The 27,697-nt window shown below is 35.1% G+C and overlaps 4 protein-coding genes across 6 annotated transcripts in view; 2 read left to right on the forward strand and 2 right to left on the reverse strand.

The window, feature by feature from the left end:
• Window positions 1-25,731, forward strand: part of LOC119635188 (head-specific guanylate cyclase) — a 37,292-nt gene extending 11,561 nt beyond the window's left edge. For 2 of the 3 annotated variants that reach the window (XM_038029868.1, XM_038029869.1), the window contains exons 2-9: window positions 3,722-3,858; window positions 22,466-22,693; window positions 22,764-22,837; window positions 22,937-23,177; window positions 23,247-23,619; window positions 24,297-24,481; window positions 24,549-25,333; window positions 25,399-25,731. In XM_038029868.1, coding sequence (XP_037885796.1) covers window positions 22,532-22,693; window positions 22,764-22,837; window positions 22,937-23,177; window positions 23,247-23,619; window positions 24,297-24,481; window positions 24,549-25,333; window positions 25,399-25,600 — 2,022 coding nt within the window. In that variant the 5' untranslated portion in view covers window positions 3,722-3,858; window positions 22,466-22,531 and the 3' untranslated portion in view covers window positions 25,601-25,731. Of the gene's footprint in view, window positions 1-3,721; window positions 3,859-20,775; window positions 21,805-22,465; window positions 22,694-22,763; window positions 22,838-22,936; window positions 23,178-23,246; window positions 23,620-24,296; window positions 24,482-24,548; window positions 25,334-25,398 lie in introns of those variants that run through there. The other variant, XM_038029867.1, reaches the window with a different exon arrangement.
• LOC119635187 (sphingomyelin phosphodiesterase-like) lies at window positions 9,794-14,146 on the forward strand. The gene is made up of 6 exons (XM_038029866.1): window positions 9,794-9,982; window positions 10,950-11,853; window positions 11,936-12,476; window positions 12,578-12,757; window positions 12,827-12,976; window positions 13,947-14,146. The coding sequence occupies exons 1-6, from the start codon at window positions 9,865-9,867 to the stop codon at window positions 14,085-14,087; spliced, it is 2,034 nt and encodes a 677-aa protein (XP_037885794.1). The 5' UTR covers window positions 9,794-9,864; the 3' UTR covers window positions 14,088-14,146.
• LOC119635191 (lysoplasmalogenase-like protein TMEM86A) lies at window positions 16,685-19,375 on the reverse strand. The gene is made up of 5 exons (XM_038029872.1): window positions 19,123-19,375; window positions 17,570-17,730; window positions 17,316-17,506; window positions 17,027-17,244; window positions 16,685-16,955 (listed from the first exon to the last, which is right to left on the reverse strand). Exons 1-5 carry the CDS (start codon window positions 19,141-19,143, stop codon window positions 16,806-16,808), a joined length of 741 nt encoding a protein of 246 aa, XP_037885800.1. The 5' UTR covers window positions 19,144-19,375; the 3' UTR covers window positions 16,685-16,805.
• On the reverse strand, window positions 25,622-27,007 carry LOC119635189. Its single transcript, XM_038029870.1, has 3 exons — window positions 26,481-27,007; window positions 26,020-26,349; window positions 25,622-25,940 (listed from the first exon to the last, which is right to left on the reverse strand). Exons 1-3 carry the CDS (start codon window positions 26,721-26,723, stop codon window positions 25,728-25,730), a joined length of 786 nt encoding a protein of 261 aa, XP_037885798.1. The 5' UTR covers window positions 26,724-27,007; the 3' UTR covers window positions 25,622-25,727.
• Window positions 27,008-27,697: the final 690 nt, after the last annotated feature.

Consider the following 27,697-nt stretch of genomic DNA (forward strand, 5'->3'; position numbering starts at 1 on the left):
AGCAAAAGAATTTTTTTTACTGCGAAATGTCACCTTTCCAACGAGCATAAATCTGAAATTGTTTGATCGATACTTTACGAGAAATCTATCAGTGCAGCCATCTACCGAAAAAATAATGGATTTCTTTTTCCCCAAACTAATACTAAAAACGAATGTTAAGAAATTAATGGTTTTGAATATTATAAAGTATAACAAGCAACAGAAACATGACAAATTTTCGCGAATTAATGAGATTTTTCTTTACTTACGAATATTGGCGGTATATTTATTTCATCAAAACATTCGTAAACGTTTCGCGACGGAGGCTTCAAAGTACCTTTTAAAGTACCAATGTATATATATAATAGCGGTTTAATTTAGGTCTGTCTCTCCGTCCATCATCTGTGTATGCCTGTGTGATAAATATTCCATTTCGCATTGAAACATTGAAATCACTTACGAGTACGAGTATATTGGTATAGTATTAGTTGATAGTGGACCAAATGAGTCCAAGCACATATCTGTAGCAGTTTATCGTATAAGCTGAGAACATTTCTATTCCCAATGTTTTCGTGCTCGTTACGCATAAGCCAAAGAAAATAAAATTTCTATCCTCAATCGCACCGTATGGGGTATGACAGTGAAAATCAAAAAAAAAAAAAAAAAGAAGAAAAGTCACACGCACCCAACCAGAATTACAGATTATCTAAAGCTCATCTTTTCAAGCTAATGCTGATGGGCATCAAAGGTACGGTCATAGCCGAATACAATTTCCTTAATTGCTTCATATTTCGTCGTTTTTTATGCGTTGATTTATTCAAGAGACTGTCTGCGTTAATGATCAATCTTTTCGTGTTTAATCTCCTGTCGTATTGCATCATGTCAGAGAGCATATAATCATTATGGGGCATATATTAATGCTTACCATACGCTATGCAATATTTATAGCGATTTTATATGTAATAATGAATATTATAAATTATATGCGAATTGCGGTCATTGTGCAAGGAAGTTGTGCAGCAGTTTCTTAACAGTTGATAGAAGGGCTTTCCAAAGGTGTATCGACGCTTTAGCAAAGACATACGAAATGATGGTCTACGTATAATACAGAATATAGGTTGGTAGGAGACTTTAAAATTATTCAATGCACGACAGTACTTCATCGCTTCATCGCAGTTTCCCCAATTTTTGGAGGGGGCAGGCAGCAAGCCGTCGATTGAAAAAGGTATTAAACAGAAAAGCAAATGTCTAATGAATAAATCAGTGGTGGCAGCACCATCGCTTTGCTTGGATGTAGGTAAGCTTCCTTGGATAGTATTTGGCACGTGCAGGAGGGGAAGCAGTCGAGCTTGAGATCAGGCTCCTAACAAAATCAATAGCAGTCTTCTTTTATATTTGTTGGCATCTAACACAAAATCCTTCGTTTACAAGGACGAGACTTTTCCCGAGATGGCTGACGAAAATTGATAACTTCTCTCTAATCAATCAGATTTAAGTCTATGGAAGTGATCGATATTTAAAACAGAATTTTTGTGTCCGAAATTATGGTTTGCATTTGGAATATGTTTCTTATATACATTCGCAATTCTCGCTATAACATTTACTGTTGTGTCTTTTTGGTAAATCCAAAATTTTGATGAAATGCAAATAAGATGTTCAGGCAAAGAAACAAAAAAAAAAACGCTAGCCTACGTAAATGTTGTCTCATAAGCTATAGGCCTTTTACGATTAACTCAGCTCAGTATTTGAATTAGCTAACTATCATAATTTTTTGATCCAATCGTAGACAAACCAAAGTAATGCTCTTGCCTGATGAGATTTCTCCTTTTCAAAAGCCCTCTCTAAAGATAATAATATATTCTCTTATTAAGAAGAATTACTATTTAATTTATATTTCATATCAATTATTTTATATAGGAAAACTTTTTCCTTGAAACTAATTATATAGAATTTTTTTTTAATAAAATTACAAGAGAACAGGATAATATAAATAACATATTACAATTACATCCTTAATACAATTTGTTCATCGCCTTGTCAACGAGACAGTGTATCTATCATGCAAAGACGTCAGCTTCAATTTCGCTGAAAACAATTGAGCGTCAATGCAACTCACCTATCGCATCTGCCAACACATTGTAACACATTGTAACACATTGTGAGCGTATACGAGTTGACAGAGCCATATTTTAAAACATCATCCGAACGTGGCGCATATTAAATCTGTGATACACCGCGTCATGTCGTAAAGTATTGAGAAATAAACGTGTTTTACAAACAATTAAGTTAATTTTTAATATCCTTGAAAGAACATAGGCGGCTTATATATGCATGCGTTCATGTATTCACTGCATACACGCTCAAGCATTATATTCGTGCGCGCACCTTAAGATTCAATATGCAGGCCTTTGCCTGCCATCGTACCACAGACAGTTGCGTGTTTGTCTTGTGAAAAACTTCTCACTTGATATTTAGCTTAAAAAATTGCCGGCGGTGGTAAAAGATTCACAATATCCGCTATTTGAGATACAATTTCCGTTTGTTCATGCATGCATCGGCAATCGCATCAATCCACTTACATCAAAGGATGTTAAAAAGCAATTTCTACCGCCATTGGCTGGCCAAGGTATTACAAAACCTTTGGCAGCATATGTGAGAAAAAAAAACAAAAAATTCAATCGTTATCGATATATTTGTATGTAGCTCGAGCACTTCTAGATTATAGAAGTAGAAGTACGAATAGTGTTCATTGTTCGAAGAGCTTACCGTATGCAAGTGTATTTAGTTCGTCTGCTAACCAACGCAGAGCGCTACTTGATATTGCACTTGATGTTTAGTTCAGTATTGATGGACTTCAATTAACTTCATCTTTGGCGTAGATAGTGCTATTACACCATTTCTTCGTTAAGCTCTGAGTGCTCAAGAGGATCGAGTTAATTAACAAAGGAACTGACAGAGAGAACAAACGAAACAAAGAAAAAAAATTCATGGCGATTTTCCAAAACAAATCGCTTTCGAGTGACGTAACATTGGCAGTATCAGGGCGAGCAACAAAAAAAGAAGTTGAACTTTGTTATGCTTCATAATTTAGTACATTCGCTATAAACTAACAGGCACGACTGGTCCACGACAATGTGGAGTAGAGTAGCGGTTCATCCGGCAAAAGATGTTCATGTTTTTGTTAACCAGTGAAAATTCCCTGAAAAACGTAATCGTAACAGTTCGGTTCACGTTTTGAATCGCTTTACATGCAAAATATTTTCAAGCAACAATTTCCGTCAACACACGTAACTTTGGATTGCATTGATTTGGTTTAGCAGTTAATGGTCGAATTCGCTCCAACTTTGGCAAGGCTTTGGCTTCAAATGGCTTTTTTGTCCATTTATTAATTTCCTTATCTTTGAGTATCTATCTTATTTGTAATGCGGTTAGAAGCGTAAGAATGCAAAAAATGTTCAGATGTCAAACCAGCTGATGTTCAACTGCTTGACTGATAATTGGCTAAGTCAGTATTTGAACGTCGTTTGCTTTTACTTTACATTGTTTTTCCTTTTTCTAAATTCTCTCTCTCTCATTGCAGCTAATTAACTTAAGATTACAAAAATTTAACAAAGAAAAATCGATTCTCTTTCTATCCTTTAAAGCAAGCACTACGCCGATTCTAAGATTCATTGTCGAAATAATAAATAATGTCGTACCATTCATATCCTAATAAAACTCTTTTCATTTGTCTTCTTTTCAGTGTCCTCTCCTGGCGTGTATTACACAAACACACTAATGCCAGCATCAGTTGGTTATGAAATACTTATCAGCTCACAATACCACAAAAAAATCGCAAGACCACCGGGTACTTCACTTTCAAAAGAAAATAAGAAAATGGTAAGTGCGTCTCTTACAGATTTTATCACAATTTAACCCTTGCTTTCCTTATGTTATTCAATAATTAATTCTCTTAATCTCTTGATTAACTTCATACGTTTAAGATATTAAGTGTTAAACTGTTCCGAATTAACTTTCATTATCAAGTTGATGGCGTTTCGCAGAAATTTCTTGCACATTATTTGAATAAAGGTGCACATGAAGTCTTAAGTAATTCATTTCTGTTCTACTATTGTTTTTCTTGGAAATTTTTTTGGTAAACCTGACATGGTTGTGACAGGTCGTTCAGTTAAATTTCTTGGTAATTATTCTATCATTATAAGCACACACCATTTTCAGTACAATGGTGTATTAAGTTCGTGTGAATGTATGCAACAACAGAAAGATGTTAGCAGAGATTTATCTTTTAAATCGATTTAAGCATGTCGGTCCCTCCATCTACATGCATCATTTTTTTAACCATTCCCATATAAACGTTGATACAAAAAACAAGCCTTATGCTGAAAATTATGAATTGGCTTTAGGAAATTTAGAGAGCGATCCCAGATCAATTATCCGAAATCCTTCAGATAATAAGCAAGCATTTATATAACGAAGTAATAGCTAAAGAACTACATTTGGCTAAGCAGCATTGCCCCATCGCATCGTTTATACTTTACATGTATATATTAATGTATATGTATATGTATATGTATATATATCTATGTTTTCCATCGCCTACAGATGTGAATACCTCTATAGACATTTATGGCTGAATATATGCAACACGCACGTACGTATAAATCAAAAGAGTGTGCCGGCATTCATTGATCTTATTTTCCTAAATTCGAGGATACAACTAGACTTAGTTGCCTCTGGCGCGAATTTGTATTAAACGTTAAAGCTAAAGTTTTATAAGCATATGCTGCTTATGTTTATGTACATGTCTTGTAATGATTTGAATCAAATCTATTTTCTATATTTCAAAACTTTGCTTTCAATAAAACCAGCTAGGAACGAGCAAACATACTACAGTGGAATACATAGTGCACCGTTAAATACCACCACCAACTTGCACCACTTTGTTTAATAACATTATACATATTTTGAAAAAAATGGCTTAAAAATATGGCTTAATGTGGGGAATGGTCGAAGAGTGTGGTCCGATCTCAACCATTCTTAAGTGTTTGTCCTTGGACCCGAACACGTCAATGTACAAAATTTCATCTAAATATATAATTTTTTGCGATCTGTGTAAGTTGAACAAAAGACAAGAAGTCGGATGGACGGACAGGCGGACAGATCAACAGAAGTTTAGAGCGATTCAAAAAGTGATTCTGAGTTGAACGGTACAACTAAAAGGCAGATCTATATACCCCAAGTGAAGGATATAAAAACATGTCCGAGATGAGAGTACGAGAAGCTACGATTTAAGCCAAATCTAATTTCTTCCGTTACTCATTCGATTCTTTATGTACAAAAAAGATTAAATTATCGCAAAGTCGTTTAGTCCAAAAACATAAAACAAACAACTTCACTGCCGCCTCTTTCTTGTTTGAAGAAAAAAAAAAAAAAACTTGACTTTATGTTCATAGAAATAGTTGTAAAGCGCTTAAGAGCAGGATTTTCTATTGCATTATGTTTATATGGCTTCCCACAGTGCATTATGATGAGTCAGCTTGGAGCAATATTCAGGTGCACTTAAAATAATGAACAGTAAAGTAAGAACAAGTATAAAGAAAATAAGTAATTCTTTTTGTACCATTCATTTTTCTTCTGCATCAATGCACACACACAGTTACATATACACCATACTTATTATTACAGATATTACATGCTTTGTGCAAATATTTTATTTTAAAGCAAACAAGTCCGCTAGATATTATTATTAATACAAAGCGAGGAAGTTTTCAAACACGCTCTAATAGTGAAAATGAAAAATATATAGCAATATAGGGATTTTCAATATTCGCATTTATTGCAATTAGATTTTAACTATAACTTTATGCACATGGCCATCACAACTCTTCGCTGAGAAAGAACGCGCTATGGCTCAATTTTCTGGCCATTTATTCACTAAATGTGGCATTGATAAAATATTCAAATATTCTAACAAAATGGAATATAAATAGAATTTGATTTATTATTGCGGCCGTGTTAAGCCGCAGTAAGTCTGCAGAGCTTCCTGAAATTCTTGCTTCACCAAAGTTATTACATAGCAAATCAATTATGCGTGAACTGTCCTTTATTGAAATCAAATCTTCCATGCATTAACATCGATCTGGGGAGAATAAGTTTGATGTTTAAAATGTGGCCGCAATATTAAGAACAATCCTTACTCTCATCTCTCTCTCTCTCTCTTTCACGCTGAACTACAGATTACTGGTTATTTGATTTGCTGGGGACTGATTTATGCGTCACTGTTAACTTCTTTGCATTACTTATTTTCAACCCAAACATTCGTTTACCTAAATAGCAAATAATTTAGTTTATATCGCTTTAGCTAAAGTTCTTTCCATATAATTTATTATTATGCATTCCGTTTATAAGTTTCGTATGCCTCTGACCTACCTGTAAAACACTAACAGGTGACAATTTATTGCTGCCCTAACAGCAGTCAGTTTATAGTCAATTTGCAATAATTTTAAAACTAGAATGTGTGAAATAAAATAATAATAAATCTTTATACTGTTGAGTTGTAAATTTTCTCATCGATAAAATGGTATTAAAAGGTCACCCACGAAAAATGCTGTAATGAAGAAAAAGAACCGTCAGCACGAATCACTTTCAAGAAAGACTCCTGTATATCTCGCAGACGACAGATGGAAATAATTCATTGCAGTTACTGTACACTAGCGGTATATTGACATCAATTGGCCGAGATCGCAAATGAGTGAAAAATGTGAAATTGTTTGCTTAGTCTGCAAAACATTGATCTCATGTTAGTAATAATAGAGACGACATTTGTTACTACATCATAGCATTGAACTTTTCTTAATAGCTAACAACATGTTTTACTATATCTGTTTCACAAACATATCTACTATTCGACTATTAGGAACAACACCCAGCGTATAAAATTTTCATTTTGCTTAGCTAATTGAAAGAGCAAAGCTCTTCTCTTCTCTTCCTCTATTAACCATCCATCCAATCCGCCGAATGGTTAAACTGAAAACAAAAACCGGAAGAATATAGTCAATCGTAAGGTGTGTGCTTGTACGGAGTTCAATGTATTGCTTGCATTAAACTGTAACCGAGATTGTTGATTCCCCTAAAGCCTTCTCTGGCAAATATTTAAAAGCTATCGTTAACGTGTACACGTCTTTCGTGCATTAATTTCAGCAAAAGCAACTTTAAATCGTTGCATTAACCTATGCAGCAGCAGGTCTATGCGCTTGATAGCTGACTGACTGAGTTCTTGACACGAAAAAGGCCGATTAGTAGTCGCATCGTTTTCATCAAGCTTGTTTAATCGCCCATACATTGACCCTTTTCCATATTTTTCCCCTTTTTTTTCTTCTTTTTTCTTCACACTTATACCATACCATACTTCCCTTCTTTAGCGTGCGGCTAATCCCCAAAAATTGCATTTATAATGTCAGTAACAGCAACAACAACAACCACAAGAAAAACGCTCTAAAGAGAAGCGAAATGAAACGTAACGTGGGTTTATTTAAAAAGCGAAGCGTGATGCACACATTATTGCATGTTTTCCTGCCTTGTATGACAGACATGTTTAACCAGCACAATAGAAGCGAACGATAAGAGAAAATAAAAAACGAAAACATTCCAAATGAAAATGAAAATGAAAAGAACAACAAAAAGTGCAAAAAAAAAAAAAAAAAAAAAAAAAAAAACTTGTTGTTGAACAAAAGTAAATAAGATTTTTATCCAATATAACGAGAATGTACACGAAACAAACTTAAAATAAACAAAAGTGAAAGCAACAGAAAGTTTAAAAAAACAACAGCAAATAGGAAAATTATATCGAATCTTTTGCACCCTTCCCCTTTTTGTTCAATGAAAAAGCAAAAACAAAACAAATGAGCCTTCGATGCCGTATAAATTTGATTGCGCGAGTGGGCGAGTTTTTGTCCGCTTCCAATACCTTAGAGGCACTGCATGATAACCTTTAGGAGGATATACAAAGAAATTTTCATTGTTTCATCCACATGCGTTTTATGTGTAATAATATTTCTTTTTTTTAAAAACCGCAATATTCCTCAGGTTATTTTGTGCTGTTGCAAGCATGCTCTCTGGCTAGATTGGCCGATTTTCACAACTACATCTTCGCTGCGAGAACTTGTAACTTGCTTTTGCAAACTTAAAGCCACTGTACCTTAATTTTTTCAATCGGTAGAGAGTTTACCACACATACAGCTACATTAGCGGGGATGGGAGACAGACATCTGTAAATCGATTCATAATCCGATGCTGACGAATTGTAATAATAATAATACATTAAAGCTTCCTCTCCTCCTGGCTGTTGCAAACATCTCGATAAGACGAATAGATCCTCAACTCTCACTGAAGGGTACAAAAAAATCTATTGCAACCACTAATATAAAAATAAGAAAATAAATTGCAAACGCAAAAGAAATTAAAAAAACAAAAACTTTATTTTCAACTCCTTAAGGGAAAAAACAATTTTCAACTCCTAAGGATAGAACAGTATCGCTGCAACGTATAATTTTATAAAAGCATTTCTAACCTCCCAACCTGCGTAAATGTCATCTTGTATTTATCACTTTGAAAGACCCTTTCTCTCTTTTTCTCTCGCAGTCGCCTAATGCATACAAACTTGCTAAATGTTTGTAGGGCGCAAAAATATATATCAAAGACGCTATTTACCGGGGACATTATTGGATCATCTCTTCAAATTATTTAACGAAAGGCTAATCATTATAAACGAGGAAACCTTGTACGTGTGGTTGGTTGTACGTTTGCTGATATATTTGGAAAATTCTTTAAGTAATTTTCGAAAAACAAAAAATAAAAGCAGCACCCTACAGTTATCCGTATGTGAACTTGGGCGACCGATCCGAAATATTTTCAACAGCGATCGTCGTTAGGCCCAGATACGTCAGTGCTCCAAACTTCATTGAATTATCTCAAAAATTGTGATCTATAGTTTGAAGAACACAAGCAATCAAAACGGACAGACGGATAGACAAGTTGAGGTCGATTCTGAAAGTAATTCTGACCGTTCAGAAAATGATTCCGAGTCGATCGGTGTAATGAAAAGTGGGTCGATTCCAGGTGTTCCATACATGACGCAAGTGCAGTAGATGCGAATCACATACGTTTCGTATCTTTGAAGCTATTTCACATGTTCAGACGTTATGTGCAAACATCTAAAGACACTTTAAACTTAAAATTATGAAATTTTGTAAATTTTTAAAATCCATAATTACTCACGAGTAATTGATATTGTTTGTTATGTCAACAATATCTAGATCTTGTCTTTGTTTGTTTTTTTTTTATTTATGTTTATTAATATCTGAAACTGAGCACATTTAAAAGCACAAGAAACAAACATGTGTACGATAATAAATGTAACAGAGGCTATATAACGTGCGTTTACGCAATTGTTTGTTCTAGTGCCATTAGTAGCGTTAGTAGTAGAACGCTCTGTTTATTCATATATTCGTATATTTCGGAATTATCTTTATTGAAAACTTTTTTTCATTTCATTAAATCGGAAAAAATGTTGAAATTTTCATTCATCGTTCTTGTAGTGTCTGCTGCAGAGTCAGAATTCTATACGATTCTAACGGCACCTGTTTTATTAACTTATCTCTCGTGTGATAACATTATAGTTGATTTTGTTAATCTTTTTACTGTACAATATTAACGATAAGTTTATACGTTTATTGAAAGGTAATTTACTAAAAGAAAATTGAAAATGTCACATCAACAGAACCATAATAATTAACTACATTTTAATCGAAAAAACTTTAGTAACTTTTCAGTCTTTGACTCGTGTACTAGACTTAGAGACAGACCATCCATTGTTATCACATTGAAATGCTTAAAAAGCTATTATTTGTGGTGTTGTTTAGTGTAATGGTGGCTTCAGTTAGTTTGCAGAAATTCACTGAAGATCTTACCGACGATGATGATTCGATTATATTTGGAAGATCATGTGAGTAACAAATTGGCCTTTGGTCTCGTTAAATTTTTGCTTGTTAGCCTTGAGAGTACGACTTTCAAAATAACTGATTATTTTGCGACTAACGCTTGGCGTTGTTGTTGTTGTTCAAAGAAATACTATACGGCATTTTGGGTTTTAGAATTTGTAGAGAGACTTCGAGATCTACTAAATATTGTGAAAAATGTGCAGAATGCACCAAAAAAAAAAATATTAAGGATGCTCTTGATATCCAAGACATAGACGGATAAGTACGCAACTCTCGTAGGTAATTTTACTCTACACCACTTGCCGTACAAGCTCTTGGTGCACATATCACGTGAGGGTTTTTGCTAAAATCGAATTAAACTTGTCCGTCCATCCGCCCATCGTGTTGTGTTCTGTTCAACGGCATCCCGCTATTCTTGAGATGATTTCATAAAGTTTGATGGAGTGGCGCTATTGAAAATGGCTCGAATCGGATCCCTTTTTTAATCGCTTTAACACCTATATATGAGTTCATATAAAATTTTATATGCCATTGCATTCATAGCTGAATCTAAATCGTCATACCCGTCGAAATAATATTTTCTAAAATATATATATACATTTTTGCAAGATTTGCAACAAACGTTCACAAGTCGGCACAATATCCATCTAACTCAGCAAAAATTCATATAAAACACTATTTCTTACTCCTTACCGTCTTGTAAATTGCTATTGCAACTAATTACAGTTGCATATTTAAATGAAATTTATCAGTCAATTAAATGGGTATTCGCTGGTAACTACTTTATTAACTTCGCTATAGCAATAAACAAAAAATTTGTTTAACTTTTGTAATTCTTATCTATAGCACAATAAAAATGCTAAACTATAAAAAATAATTTTCATTTGTAGCAGAAAAATACATTTCAAAGTTAATCAAGTTGTTTGTCTTGAATATATAAAGAATTTTTTCCCGTTTATGCTTACCCTGCAGCCGATATTGCCAACGAGTTCTCTGAAGAATATATAAATTTTCTAAAAACTGGCCATGAATCGGAGAGCTTGAAGGCACTATCAAACAAACTGGCCAATATGCATACACTTAAAGAAATCTTTACCACTAGCATAGCCGAATGGAAAACCAAAGATCAACTCTTTATGTGTACCACTTGTCAGGCTGTCGTCAATATTATAACTCACATGTTTCGCGATGAGAATGGGGAATTGAATGGTCCGAATGCCGAAAGTAACACTAAAAACTTAATGTTGGAACTTTGTCAGCGATTTCAATTGCAAACGCCTGACGTTTGCTCCGGTCTTTTCGATGTCAATTGGCCAACGGTACATTACATTGTAATGAATTCGAAAGCCGACGCTCGTTCCATATGTGGTCTATTGCCTATATCGTTTTGCGTAGTGAAACAGGAGGAATTCGAATGGAGCGTAGAAGTTGACAATACAACGGGACCGTTAACTAAACCAAAAGATGAGATTCCACAAAAGACTGCAAATGATTTAAGGATTTTACATCTTAGCGATATACACTATGATCCCGATTATAAAGAGGGCTCTCTTGCCGATTGCGAAGAGCCTTTATGCTGTCGTAATGCAGACAATATAAATATTCCTGACCAACTTGGCGCAGGTCGTTGGGGGGATTATCGTGATTGTGACGCACCTATGCGCTTAGTTGTAAATGCTTTGGAGCATATTCAAACTCAAGGCCAAATTGATTATATTTATTATACGGGCGACATAGTACCGCATAATATATGGTCGACAACAGAAGAAAGTAATAAAGAAATTATTACCGAAATTTTTGATTTGTTATCGAAGCATTTCGGAAAGACAAAAGTTTATCCAGCGATAGGAAATCATGAAGCTCATCCTGCTAATGTGTAAATTGATTTTGAAATCTCTTTTCTTGTCCAATTTTTTGTTTTAAAGAGGTCAATACTTTTTTAAACTTTTCTAATATAGATTTGGTAACGAAAATGTTCCATCAAATTTTTCTTCTGTCTGGTTATATGAACACTTATGGACTTTGTGGTCCGATTGGCTACCTATTGAGGCCAGAGATACGATATTAAAAGGAGGCTACTATACAGTCACACCGAGACCGGGTTTTCGTATTATCTCCTTGTCTAATATGGACTGTTATATATTTAACTGGTGGATCTATTACAATGGCAAAGAGACGAGCTTACCTCAGTTGCAATGGCTGCATGATACTCTCTTGGCGGCCGAGGAAAACGGTGAACATGTTCATATCTTGGCTCACATACCTTCGGGCGGTAAAGATTGTTGGCCGGTTTGGGCGCGTGAATATAATCGTATAATTGAACGTTTCAGCCACGTTATAAGCGGTATTTTTAACGGTCATACGCACAGAGATGAAATGCTTTTACACTATTCCGAACGTGGTCATCCTATGGCCATATCTTGGAATGGAGGAAGTTTGACACCGTACTCTTATAAAAATCCCAACTACAGGATATATGACGTTGAACCTCAAACCTTTGTATGCTTACACAATATTTTTTTCTTCCTTTGCTTTCAATTTAATTTCAATTTTTTTTTGTTTTTTTTTTGTTATTATTTTTTAATTCGAATTTTTTATAGCAAGTTGTTGATCATGAAACTTGGATTTTCAATCTAACAGAAGCCAATGAACAAGGTGACTTGGGTACTCCGCGTTGGTTTAAAGAATATCATTTTTCAGATTTTACTAACGATTTAAGTCCGGCGGGTATCGATCAATGGTTCAACTTTATGGCCGAAAATCCGGATCTTTTGCGTAAAGTGTGTGAACTTTTTCTGTTATTGTCGTCAAGAGTGTTGTGTTAAACAAAAAGTTTTCTCTAAATTTAGTTTTGGTCATTCAAAGTGACTTTGGCTGATCCCAAATTGTCGACTGGCTGCAATAACAAATGCCTTTCGGATACCATCTGTCAGCTGGCTGTGTCAGCCAATAATCAGAAAGGACGTTGTCAAGAATTACAATCGATATTAGAAACAAAAGTAAGTTATTTCCCAACACATCGCACGCAGTATACAAGTTCTGTTAAATATTTATAACTCATGTGAATGCGCATCGGGGACCCTGTAAGGAATGCTATGATCAAAAAAAGTAACACTACGTTTTCTTCGATTATCACGGTTTAGTGTGGTATTAAGCTCCTTCAGTCGAGGCATTCTGTCTGCGAACATTATTTCTGTCATCTGTTGGTTTTTCTATCACACATATGCTTCTTTCAGCTTCGTTTCAAACAAAATTCAAATGCACATCTCCGATTTATCTCCGACTGACATGGGATTCTTCTTGAAATCGAAACAAGTCCTCCGGCAACATTGTTTCAGTGGGAATGCACCGTCATAAATGAAACTAAACAGGCCTACCTGGTCGACTACTAGGGTAGAATTCAATTACGTTGCTGCCAGGGCACATGAAAGAAAAGAAAGTTAACCGTTCCGATAATCCGGGGCGATTGAGTCCCCTACTCCGCACTATTGCATTACTGTGTAGCGGAATCAATTTAGCCACGTGTTCCTGCTGTCTATGTATAGCAAGATCTACCAAAAATTGTCTCGAAGCATGAAATCGGTCTTAGAATAGATTGAATTAAAATATCAGTTAGGCCAGTTGCCAACAGTTACGGTTAGCCCTCCCCTTTGTAATTTAATGTTCACGAAAACTCGATGAATATCAAACTAAATCCTAAATACTCCTTAATCCAAAGAGCGATTTAAAAATGGAAAATACTCCCATAAAAAATGTTTGCTCTCCCTCCCATGTACTTATTAAACGCTGTCGCCGCATTGTATATGCAACATACATATATGATACGATGTAATATATATATAAAGAGGATAGCATTTTATCTTGGTTTCTTTTTAACTAAGTATTTTACGATAGCATTAGATGGGTATTAAAAACTCGACTTAATCTATATATAAAATTCGGTTATTCATAAATGGTTTGCCTTCCTAGTTGCAAGATGAAACCACAACAACGACAACAACGGTTCCAGATGAAGGCGGTGATAATGGAAGTGCTGCTGCCACAATATCTGCTGCTGTAACAATAATCGCATTAAACATCGCACACTTTTTTAAAAAGTTTTTATTTTGAAAACTATATATACTGCTCGCTAATATTATTTTTACACACATACACACATACACATGTACATTTTTAATAAAAGAAACGATCGATATATAAGTGATTTGTCAGACAAATTCATTGCATATACCTGGATAACGATGGGAAATAATTGAAGTTATTGGGGGTACAAATTAATTCGATTCGCTTCCTAAGATAAGAGTATGAGCGGTACTCTAAGGCCTACGCCTTGAAACTATGACTTTTTTGTTTAAAAGCACTATCTTCGAGCTATATACAAATGTACAAATTATTACACTTTTCAAAGCGGCCCGAACTACTTTATAATCCCAATAATTGCAGAGATTTATTTTATATATTAACTGAAATGTTGAGGGAACCTATTGTAAGTCATCCCTCCGAATGTAAACTGTTCAAGCGTTTTATGTCAATTTTTGAACTTTGTTCAAATTGAATAAATTAATTCTAAAAATTTACGTCAAGGCTTGTTTCCGCCCCGCTAAACTTGCGAAAAGAAAAGACGTAAGACAAATTTCTTGATCTATATCCCATTTGGGAAAGAGAACATAACTCAATTCGAGTTTCCAAAGCATAAAATGGGGTAAGTAAAGTTTCTAGCTTGTGCAGTTAACTATAGTTATAGTTATCACAGCAACAAGTGAAATCATGCAATAGGGATAATAATACGATAACCCTATATACAATCATTTAGCGAATCAAAGGCTCTCTGCTTTATTATGCAATCGATTATCGTGCAAAATTTTGCTACGAATATTAACAAATCAAACTCAAGTCATTTATTACTTTTCCTAACGTTTCGAAATTTTAAACAACTTATCTAAAAAGGCGAAAAGAAAACGTATATCGTGTAGCTGTCGAATCAGAATTATTGTTCGGGATTAACGCGGAACTGAACACATGAAAGAAAATGTTTAGAAGAAGGTGAAAACTGTGCTTGCCCCCTTCCCTAAAAGGCGATTATCACAATTATTATTTACAGCTACAAGGTGCTTAACAGCATTTCTTCTTTCTCCTTGATCTGCTAGATGAATAAACTGTCAAAATTTGAAAATGAAATTTTCTTTAAAAAATTTGATTTTTCTTCTCAAAGGCAGTTGATTGTAATTTGACAGTGCACACAGCTTTCTTGCATCCCCGAAGAACATAATAAATTCAAAGCAATTCCACGAAGCGGTTTTTGTTTATAATTGCAAACTTTCAAAAAACTTATTGGCATCATTGGTTAACATTTCAAATGTTAGTTAACAGAATATCACAATTTCTTGCTTTCTGTGGTCAACATACAAAAGCTGAGTTCGTAAGCTTTGAGCTTACTCTCTCGATTCACAACGTTATAGCTCGAATTACATTTCGTCGTGTCCTGGGTTCTGTTTTGTTAGGCAGGCAGTATTTTTCACTCTCATTGTGGCATAATTCATTCGTTAATCGGGGCGCTGTTATTAATATAGTTATTTATATTTTCATTTTCTCTTCATTTTCTTTGTAACAATTTATGACCATTGGTTATAAAATTCAAGTATCAAAAAACGATATCATCATACTCAACATAAAGAAAAAAGAAAGCCGTCTCCCCTTAAGCGACTTTTGCGTATAAGAACTTTTTTGAAAAAATTTAATTTTCAAGTAATTAATGATATGGAAAACAGAGACACTAACTGAACTAAATCCAAATGAATGCAACGCTGTGCCTGCATACATTGAATATAAGAATATAAAATGTTAGAAACGTACTTTCTCCTTAGAATAAATCTGGGACATTCACCGTTTACAATGCGTATTAGACAATCTAAAAAGTATTGATTCTGTAAATACTTCATAATGACTCATTCCATAAACATATTTGGTCGAATAAAAGTTGGACTTATAATTAGTAATGAGATTTTCCGATTGATGAGATGTGCACGATTACTAAAACTTCATCCTATAGGGAAAACATATTCTTCCAAACTACGCTAGGCAGATGGGAAAAGGCACTCAACTGAATCTTACTTCTAGCAAAGTCAAAAATTAATATTCTCGGATGAACAGGGAATAATTACGGTCGCATTTTTTTTTTTTTTTCAATAAGCTTATCAGCCATAGGTTGGTTACCCGCGAATCATCTGATTTCCTATTGCAATTATGTTGTTAGCCAGAATATATATATGGCCGTATATCTCCCCCATATATTATTCTGACAGATCCAATGTTCAGAATATACATCAATTAGCCGATATTTCTTACTTCTGTTGCCGATCATCGTCGGACCAGTTGTAAACTGTTTCATTGCCATTGACGGCGTTTACCACCCCCCTATTGTAATTAATTGCCTTACAAACAATGTTTAGGTTAAAATTCAAAAAAAAATTTATTCATCATGTATATATACTTGTTTATAGATAATATATTTCATATACATATATCGGAAATTTGTTGCTACTGTACGTTGGAACTACTTTTTTCTCCTATTGTATTTTCTATAGATACATACGGATACATAGATAACAAGATAACAATAACGACTTTGCTAAGTAAAATACATTATGCTCTGACGGATAAGTTATCAGAAGACAAATATACATTTATATAGGTGTATGGAAGTTCTTGTTCAGTAATTGGTGGATGTCGAAATTTATCTCTGCGATTGTGTATGTTTGTATGTATGTTCGTGTGTGTGTGTGTGTGTGTGTGTGTGTGTATGGGTGCGTGTGTATGTTTACATCAGTCTTATGAGTTAACATGAAGGCGGGAATTTTTCATGCGATTCTTTACAGTTGCTGCGGAAGATTTCGAATTTATTGCTCTACACTCGTTGGCAGTGCTCAACGTTATACCCAATTGAGACAAATAATAAGTTAACATTATCCCAAACTGCACCTAAAATAAAAAAAACGCAACTGCATTTATAATTATCTTATATGAAAAAAGAAAAACTGTAAAGCACTTACTCCAGCACTGGGCGCTGCTAAGATAAACATGTTAAGGCCGATTAGGGAATCAGATATAAGGAAAAGTAGACCGCCAATACCGCAACAGATATTGAACAAATTTCCTCCTTGATAAATACGAGCGAGAGAACGCCAACACATGGTCGCTAACAGTACCGAATAGATCGGTACGCCGATTTTCAAAACTTTATCCAGCTTGCCGTAAATAATGCTAAGTACTTATTAACGAAAAAGACAAAATAACAATTCTTACGGAAAATGTCCAAATTATATCCAAATTTCATCTTACCTGCAACCCCCACTAAATAGATTATAGCGCCGATCCAAAATTTCAAAGGTCTCCATCCAAAAGATCTTATGTAGAAGATGTGAGCCGCACCGAATAATGCCATGCCATGAGGAAATAGTCCAACATTTAGTAAGGCATCACCGCCACAAGAAAATATTAAGCCCCATAGCACCAGCTTAGAGCGCTTGTAGCTTTTAAGATAAAGACATATGTTACATTATCTGTGTTATAACATTTTTATGCAGTTCACCTACTCTTGGCCGAAATCGAACTCTTTCATTAATATGTATAGCGTTAAACTGATAATGGGGGTGCATTTTAAAGCCGTACTGGAAAATACTCCAACATAGGGTTCAAAAATAAAATACAAAATAAATGAAATCAGAAAAGGCAGTAGTTTTACGGCATGGCTGCTCTGCAATAAAGATTAATTCAGAAAAAGAAAAAAGAAAGAACAAGCTAAAATAGAATTCTTGGACAAGGCCAGGTATTAAGTACCCTACACCACTTGACAAGATAGATCTGAGTAGACGTGGACTATATTTACTAGCCGCCCTTATTCGGGAAAGGCTCCAAAGCGTGGATGCACATTGTCGGAACTTGATATAGTTGTTTTATATGGTAAAACATTATTTTAGATCAATTTTCACATTCAGTTACTAAAAGTTGCATCCTTTCAATATACAAAGGCTTAAGTCTTGGAAGACTTATTTATGGTATTTTACTTTCTAGGATTATTCGACTTAGCATTATTTTATTTGTAGGACTATTTGAGGATTATGCCACCGTCGTGATAAAATGTGACGAAAAATTACTGTTATTCAGCAAGAAACGTTAAAAATGAAAGACTTTATTCATACAGCGACGTTCTTCAAATAAGGCTTTACGTCGTGATTGGTGGAGGAAATGCATCGATCTAATTCATTGTCAATTTCCATGAAATGTCCCATGGAATTCCTTCTTGTATCTGTAATACAAAAATAATGGGCAATCATAGGACAGATAGACAGACAGTCAGAGGGATAGTTAAATCGATTGAGCATCTTATTCTAAATTGATTGACATGATAGCTCCTCTGGCTGTTACATCCGCACAAGCGTGGGATATCCTTGCAGGAACACTAGTAGAGTATTACTAGGCTGATCCTGAAATATCCTATGGGTTATACGACATTTGAAAACCTTTTCAAAATATGGCTTGATATGGCCCCAAAAATGGGCCCATCTAATTCGTTTTCAACCGGTTAGTGCACGAAATTTCACAAAAGCTTGCACACAAAAGTACATGGAGAGGCATAAAACAGACATACAGATGGGCAGATCGATTGATTAATATTATAAAAAAACAGGCGTACTTTGAGCTGTTCTGGGGACTTAACGTATTTTATCTGTTCGACCGTAAGTAGTGTAGAGTATACAACAACAACGAAAAAAATTGAGGTGAAAATTAGTATCAAAAAATTCGTAAATGCCATGTGTTATACAGTTCGTGTAGAGAAGTAGATGTAAATGCTGGAAAGCTTTTAACTCGGCCCATGTACGTTTGTCAGGGCGCAAATGTTGTAAGCATACGGCAAGTGGCTAAACTGATAAAAAGTTATATACAATAGAAATTAAGAGATTTAAAGAAGGTCAAGGTCATCAACCTTCAAGAATTAAATGAAAATTCTTCATTTCGCCAATTTACTTATTAATAACGGATTGTTATAGCCACTTAATAACGAAAAGCTATTCGATATTTAGATGAACCTTAGTCAAAAGGCAATAAATTAAGTAACGATAACGATGAATGGATTAACGCTACTTACAGCTTGTTTGTTGCTAACCATTGCAATTGCAGTTGTAGATTGACGGAATCTCCACTTATCGTGTTACGTCGTTACCTTTCCGTTCCCTAAAATACGAGCTCGTCTAACGTAAATGAAAGCGAAAATTAATAGCAGTTAGCAGTAAAATGTGTTTAACTTATAGAGTTAGTTGTTCTTCTTTAAAAAGCATGTGTTTCTCTCAATTAAGCGTGTACACCACCAACAACTGAACAATCCGATACGCAACTGAATGGCGCTCCGTTGAGAGCTCCATTTTGGCATTTTCAATCACACAACGGTAACGCTTTTGTGTTTTTATAAAGAAATGCAAAAGTTTTTATCAATCGCAAAACAGAAATATAAATAAGAGAATAATTATTATATGCAGGTCGTAACGACTTTTTTAACACTCTTAGCCGCCTTGATTTCATATTTCTTTGATTATTAAAAACGGGATCGACAAAAGGCATGACTTTCGGTTGAATGGAACTATTTTTATATCGACATTTTTTCTCAACCTTCCCAAGTTCTTTGGAGATCTTGAGTTTTGAACGAAACTATTGAAAAGCTAATCGTTATATATATGTAGAGCGTGAGAGTCGATCGATCGAAGAATAATTTTTACACAAAAATCTTTATTGCATAACTTTAACCGTAATTTTACCACGTGGTGTTCTTGAGCACTTTTTTGTTTTCTGATAACATTTTAACAATCAATGTTAAAAAATGAAAATATTTTTGTTGCATTTTAGAGTAAGTGAATGGCATCAACATTAACATGTATTTTTATGCCACGATGTGACTCACAGTCGCATAGTCAGAGGAAATTTGAGGTAGAGATACGTGGAGGGACGACTAAGCATAACATTTCATAACAGTAAACGAAGCGAAGTTTATGCAGAACTTGTAGCAACGATGATGACATTTTTTCTTTATTTTTCGCATTTTTTTTTTTTTTTATAGATAATTCGAAATCAGACCAAATACGACGTATCAATGGCTTTGAACCAGAAATACAAACAATAACATATTAATTATTTCCATGATTCGCGCATCGTTATAAAAAAGAAAACATAATCAGATTGGGATTAAGAAACATGTTGTATTAAACATTCAAGCGGTCTGTCTTGTCACTGATGAGCAGCAATTTTTGCAAAATCTCGTCCTTATGCATTCGAAGTTTGTTGCTTTTAAGTTTATTAAAGTTATTATAGCGTAATTTGTGGTGTCGTTGCACCCAATATGAACAAACATGATCATGATGATGGCAAGAGGGTACGATAAACACCTTTGCAAACCGATATTTGTCCTTTCATTTCTCAATAGATATTTTATTGTAAGAAACCTATCCGCTTCGATTACAAGATTTGCAAAACCCATAGGCGGCCCCCAATCACCCGACCTTTTACCACTGCATTGTCCACTTTCGATATTATCCATCGTCTTTTTATGGCTCCGCAGTCTTTCCAAAATTGAGAACACAACCCGTCATAGAAACACAATTCAAAATCTAATGCTCAGTGAGATCAATCATTAAACTATTGCACTACACTTCGCAAAAGTAATAACTTACTTAATATGCCTTGATTGCGATTGCCTGATACAAAATTTAATTAGTAAAATCGTTATCACCTTCTCCACCATTTATTCTCATTTAACATACCATTCGTTTACGAAAGAGCGAGCTTTCATTTTTCATTTACACGAAAGAGAGAAAATGCTTAACATATTTTGCTTAAATTCATTCTCTTTGCTCTTTGACTTTTGTTTATACAACATTTTTGTTGCCCCTTGATACAAACTTACGCAGCTAAAGATAGAGAGAGAGAGAGAGAGAGAGAGAGACAGAAAGAGAAGACAGCGAAGAGAAGATTATAAAGATGGTAGGAAGCAAACACGAAACTTGTGTTTGTATTTATCTCGAGGCGAATTTCCGTAACAATTGTGGGCGTTTCAGTTGGCCGATCAAGAAAGCTTTTAATTAGATTTGAGGACTAAGCCTGTCCATCTATAGCTCGAAGCCCGCAGTTAACATTTACACGTGCTACATAGAGATTCTTTCCTCGATCCCAGTTACAATTAAATTGAACCTTTGTACACTAACTAACTAAGGCCGAGTATGCCAGCAGACAAATCGATGTGATTCGAGTGACTCGAATTGATCAAATACTTTTTATGGGATTTCTTGCACGTACATTACGCGCATTACAAACGAAAAGACAAATATAGCTTACGTCGAGCTTCGACGATGTCACAAATATAGAAGCGCAATCAGCCTCTCTGCACTGTTGACCTCAAAATACTGTTGTAAACAATCGATAAACAAAAAAAAGGCAACAGGTGTTTTTTTAAGCTTTCACTTTCATAGTGAAAAGCTTAAAGATAAAAATAAAAAAAATAACAAAAACAATGAAAAAGAAAAAGAACAAGAACAAGTAAAAAGTTGAAACTTTTTCGTTAACGATTTTGCGCTCAACTATTTATACTAATTTGAAATGATAGCTTTAAGCTTTCAGGAAAAATCCTTATTTTCCTATCAGTTGCTTTTAATCATTCAAACGTGAGATTGTCTTACGCATCTGCAGGACAATATTAAAAAAAAATCAAACAAAAAAGAAAAAATATTAAATTTTTAAAAAAAAAAGAAGAAAATTTAAGCATTTAGCAAATCAACCAATTAAGGTGAAATATATCTCTTTCCGTTTGTTTAATGATTTCATTTCAATTTTAACCTTGTCGCCAGTGATATACATATACCTATATTTGCGTATATACATAAAAAAAAAAAAAACAAAGAAAGAAGAAAATTATTTTCTATCGTGTGTGTATCTGGTAAAGTTTTTTAACGTTAAAAAAAATGTTTCTCCTATTGACCCTATCGCACCCTCTCACAGATTTCAGAGACATATACACATATATATATATATATATATATATGTAAATCTGTAAAACTCTTAAGAATTTTTTCAGCGACCTTTACAAAAACAAAAGACATTATTTACTTATAATTCTTTAAATAATCTTTTATTTCCGTTTTTCTGTTCCGTCTCTTGATTGTGTGCGTAATTGATTTTAATTTCAAAATCCTCAATGAACTTGATAAGTCTTGGGTATAAATTCCCCTTATAGCCTCAACAACATTTATTATCCTTAACCCCCAGCCTATATCATACGTACATATTATAATATATATATATATATACCTACATATAAGTGTGCATATATGTGCACATATTTACTCACTTACTCATAAACTTGTACAGATATTTTCACTTTTTTTTTTTTCTTTTGTCACTTTTCACATTCCTTTGCCTTTGCTTTCGTTTTTATTATTAATAAAAAGCCGTAAGGCATTTCAAACGTAAGCATTTCAAGAGGTATTTGAGTAGAACGCTCTATAGAGCAGAGAATGGCTTGCCCTTATTTTCGTCGGGCTGATTCATTGCCACGTCAATCTTCAGTTGTAACAGAGAGCAGTGGTAACTGGTCCTTGGAGGATGAAGAACAAACAGACGACGCATTGACCTTGAGGCACTTGCAAATGGCCATACAATTGTTAACGGCCCCCTCGGTATGTTCAATTCTCACACCAGTTCGATTTTTAGAATTTACTCTTAATCGCAATCTCATCACCGTCATAGAATGAAGACTTAAATAGTGCCGTGACTTCTTTAATTTGTAAATATAAACAAAATTGGCCGAATATAACGAAACTGTAAGTAGTATTTACCCCAGGGGGATTGGCGATGAACGCCAAAAAATATTTGATTTCTATCTAAAGATGATTTCATTTTTCCTATGTGCATGCATGCAGTCGAATTGACATGGATACCCTAAAGAAATTTCCAAACTACGATTATTTATCGGACATTCAAGAAATATTGCTCGAAATGGACGAGTCCAGTGCGAGCGAAATTTTAGTGCTATTAGGTGAAGAATTAATAATCACTTGTTGCACGGGCATCATTGATCGGGCTTTCCGGTGTCTGGGCACGGAATTGCAAGAATTCCTTGGCTCATTGGATGGCGTTTACGATGTGTTAAAGTTGCAAGAAGTAAGGAATTCCGAGAAGAGAGAATTTCTTCATTTTCTTCCTCATTTTGAATTACTTTCTATGCGTTAGGAGGATGATTGCAGCGATACGGGTTTTGTTTGCGCTGGCGATGGTGAATTGATTTTTACCTCCGATCGACCTGTCATCGCTTGGTTACTATTGGGTTCGCTCAAGGCACTAACACGCATGCTTTTCAATGTTTATGTGAACATTAAAATCGAACCGGTTGAGGGGGATAATCGACGTTATCGTTACTTATTCTCGGTGGCTAAGGAGGTTCCTGCTCTTCGCTCTTTGGAATTAATTAAGCAGGCACCGGATGTACCGACGCAGCGTAGTAACTCAACTAATGCTGCTGATTTATCCATGAATTCAACAACATTTTGCAAAGCCTTTCCCTGGCATTTTATTATGAACGACCAATTGGATCTGGTACAGTTGGGTAAGAGCCCTTATGTGACATTTATGCCATCTTTGTTTTTTTCCTTATCAAATCTAATTAGTTCATTTTGCATTGGTAATATTCGTAAAATATCATGTTCAGACCTTTTGCCAGAGAGCGTTTAATCGGCTAAGCAATCTTTTGTGTAGAGTTAAGAGAGCAAAACCTAGGTAGAATCGAAGCGATTCATTCGGTATTACGATTCTGTAAAACCTTGTTTTTATCAGTCATTCACATGTACTTTCAAAAGGCATCACTACAACATTCAGTAAGAACTTTGCGTACGCGTGAAGCCATGTTTCTCAAGCAAAAATGGTACAAGTCTAACTTTATTGGTTCCAACTAGTTCAAGCACTACCCTAGGAGCTTCTTAGCTGAACATTCAACACTCAAATGGTTGAGAATCGCGGGAACAAGACAGACATTAATAAATGATCGACGTATGGTATTTAGTTTAACAGTTAGGCCAAATCACTGAATACCATTTCAGATGCAACATGTGGTTTTAAGCTATGACTCAAAGATTGATTTCAAAAATGATTGCAATTCTCTTAAAAGCAGACATGATGATGATCTTTTTGCACATTGCTTGATTCATTTACCCGCTCATCAAAAGCTTTTTGACTAGACGCGATGAACAGAGTCTATAACTACTTTCCCGACTTTTTTATTTGCAGGACGCGGCTTTAGTAAATTGTACAAGCCGTATATGGCTGATTACGGTTGTCACGCTACCACTTATTTTGATTTTAAGCGTCCTAAGGGCTTAACCGTGAAATTTCGCGATATTGTTCGCCGCACTTATACGCCATTTTTAATTGCTTTAAAAAATCCTGCCAACGTTGAGGATTTCACAGCTAAGGTGATTTTAAAAGGGTTCTCACGAACGTTATCTATACTGATATCTTTTGTATTTTGTATTTTGAAAGGGTCTTGAAATTAAAGGCCAAATGGTTCATTGCCCTGAGTCGAACTCTTTACTTTTCATCGGATCGCCATTTCTAGATGGCCTCGACGGCCTAACTTGTAATGGTCTTTTTATCTCTGACATCCCCTTGCACGACGCTACGCGTGAGGTTATCCTCGTGGGGGAGCAAGCTCGTGCCCAAGACGGTTTACGTCGACGTATGGACAAATTGAAAAGTTCGATTGAAGAAGCGAATGCTGCTGTCGCTAAAGAGCGGAAGAAGAACGTTAGCTTATTGCATTTGATTTTCCCGGCAGAGATTGCCGAACGTTTATGGTTGGGGGCTACGATTGATGCGAAAACGTATCCCAATGTCACCATTTTATTTAGTGACATTGTGGGCTTTACCAGCATTTGTTCGCGTGCCACACCTTTTATGGTCATTAGTATGCTGGAGAGTTTGTATAAGGATTTCGACGAATTTTGTGACATGTTTGACGTGTATAAAGTGGAAACTATCGGTGACGCTTATTGCGTGGCTAGTGGTCTACATCGGGCCTCCATCTATGATGCCCATAAAGTCGCTTGGATGGCTTTGAAAATGATCGATGCTTGCTTAAAGCATATTACGCATGACGGTGAGCAAATTAAAATGCGTATTGGCTTGCACACCGGTACCGTCTTGGCCGGTGTCGTAGGTCGGAAAATGCCGCGCTATTGCCTCTTCGGTCACAACGTTACCATTGCAAATAAATTTGAAAGCGGTAGTGAAGCGTGCAAGGTGAACGTTAGCCCGACTACCAAAGAGTAAGTGAGAAAAAAGGAAGTTTTTTTTTTTTTTTTCTTATCCATCGTTGATGTCATTCTTGCAGATGGCTTATTAAGCATGCAGGCTTCGAATTCGAATTAAAACCACGCGATCCCTCGTGTTTGCCTAAAGAATTCTCCAATGTCGGCAACGATACATGCTATTTTCTGGAGAGCTATCGCCATCCCAGTCTTGATGACTACCTACCATTGGATGATCATATCAAAGCTGCTATGAAAACTATAATACCCGTAGCCAGTAATTAAGCGAAGCCGTTCATAGACATTCTCATTAAATCCCACTACTATTCGGTGGGGATGTTATTAAATTACAATATAAAAGAGAAAACTTTACTTCATTCAAAAATTTTATTCAATAAATAGCTTCAGAGATTTAATATTTACGACTATTCTTATCTCTTAGAGCGAACACCTTCGAATAATCAGAACTTTCTCTACGCAGACACTTATGTAAAGTTAAAGCCATATCACCATAATCGTTTTTCTTATACAGGGCATTAGCACGATGTGCACAGTCTTCAACAATTTCCCGAGTGTGCTGTTTTAACGCTTGAGCCTCATCATAGCTTATCATAATTTCTTCAACCTTTAAAAAAAGGTTTTTTTTTTTTTTTTGCCATAAGAATGAATGATTATTTTGAGAAACCTTTCCGTGTCCAACTTACATCGACTCTTTGATAGGCATCCAAATAATGAAAATTGGCAAAAATGCATACAAATTTCAGTTGTTCAGCAAGTACAGGCTTAACAAGAAAATCTACATTGTTTGCGGTAAACAATCCGCCGGCACAAGTTTCGGTGGCAGACTCACCGATATTGTTCGCCGTCGTTTTCGGCGACCGCTCATTGAAGATGAATTCAAACAAATCCCGATATCTATGTTTACATTCCACTAAGATTTTGTAATAGTCCCGACAACGGCCACTCAAAGATTTCGGCAAATCTTTCACTCTTTCAAAACCAAAATCTTCACAAACGTCTTGCAATTTTTTTTGCTAAGTATCCAAAAAAAAAAAACAGAAATTAATTTTCAAAAAACAACTCAACAAATAATAATGGAAGAGCACAAAAATTTATAACTGACTAAAAAAAAAAAAAATAAATTTATCTTTAATAAATACACTACGTCCAAATCACGGCTACGTAGATCGATTAGACCCAATTTGTAAAACAGGCAGTAAACGTAACAATGGTTGGCGGGGGTATCTGCATAATTTGGGAAGGGCCCGACATCTGCGTATTTCTCCGCACATCGCATCTGAGCGAAACGCACGTTTGACTCCTTTAATACAAAACGCGACGTTTCATTTAAGGCATTTGCTCGCCGACTTGAAAATATAAAAACGATCAAAAATGGTATGAAACGCATTTCAAACGTTTCTTTTTTTTTTTTTTTTTTTTTTTACTCGTATTTTTATGTTTTATTTATCTTGTTTAACCCACAACCACGATATTTGAACAAATGTACCGGCAGAACGTACGCTGACAACTGCCGAACTGATAATAGTAAATTGATTGTTTTGCCATTAGCCAGAATATATGGCCGATTGCTTTCCATTCTAGCAGAGATAGGCTAAAAGAATTTTGTATTGTTGTTCCTCTTCAATCAGCTGATTAAATTTGATTTGTTTTGCTTGCTTTAGAAAAAGAAAAAAAAATTGAAAAAACAAAAAAAAAAAAAAAAAAATTAACAAATCCTTCAGAAACCTATTGAATGTACATTTAAAAGAGAAGCTTGTAATAATAACACGCGAAGGTGGCAGTGATGTGCAGACATTTCTCCTGTGCATGCAGGGGCACAAAGCTCACGGATATCGGATATCCGTCTTCAATAATTTGATGATTTTTAGAATACTAATCACACTCTCATCAAAATTGCATCCAGCAATGTCAGGCGCGATATATATCCGAGGCACTTTGTTTTGTGGAAAATTCAGAAATTTCAAGAGGAACATCTTTTCCGGGTAATGAATTTTATTCCACATACTCTAGATTCAAAGCATCTATTGAGCGGCAAAAAGAGGGATTGATTTTTTGATGAATTTATAATGATCTACTCTCTTAAAAGACCATCGTCTTCTTTTCTTTTTGATAGTAAACATAAATGAAATTTATTCAATTATCTATGGCCGCCTCGTAAAGTAATCGAGTTTTTTGATTACACTTTCAATCCGCCGGAAATATTTCCAATTTTCAAGCAATTGCCAACCGTCTCAGTTGCTTCTTTATTAATAGTTGCATGCCTTGCTTGCTTGCTTGCTTGCTTGCAATTTCTCCCTAGATCTCACCATTTCCACTGGTTAGCCTTGATCGACCAGATGCTGGGTCCGTTTCACGACGAAA

This window comes from Glossina fuscipes, unplaced genomic scaffold (assembly GCF_014805625.2).
Source record: "Glossina fuscipes isolate IAEA_lab_2018 unplaced genomic scaffold, Yale_Gfus_2 3, whole genome shotgun sequence".
NCBI classification, from domain to species: domain Eukaryota; kingdom Metazoa; phylum Arthropoda; class Insecta; order Diptera; family Glossinidae; genus Glossina; species Glossina fuscipes.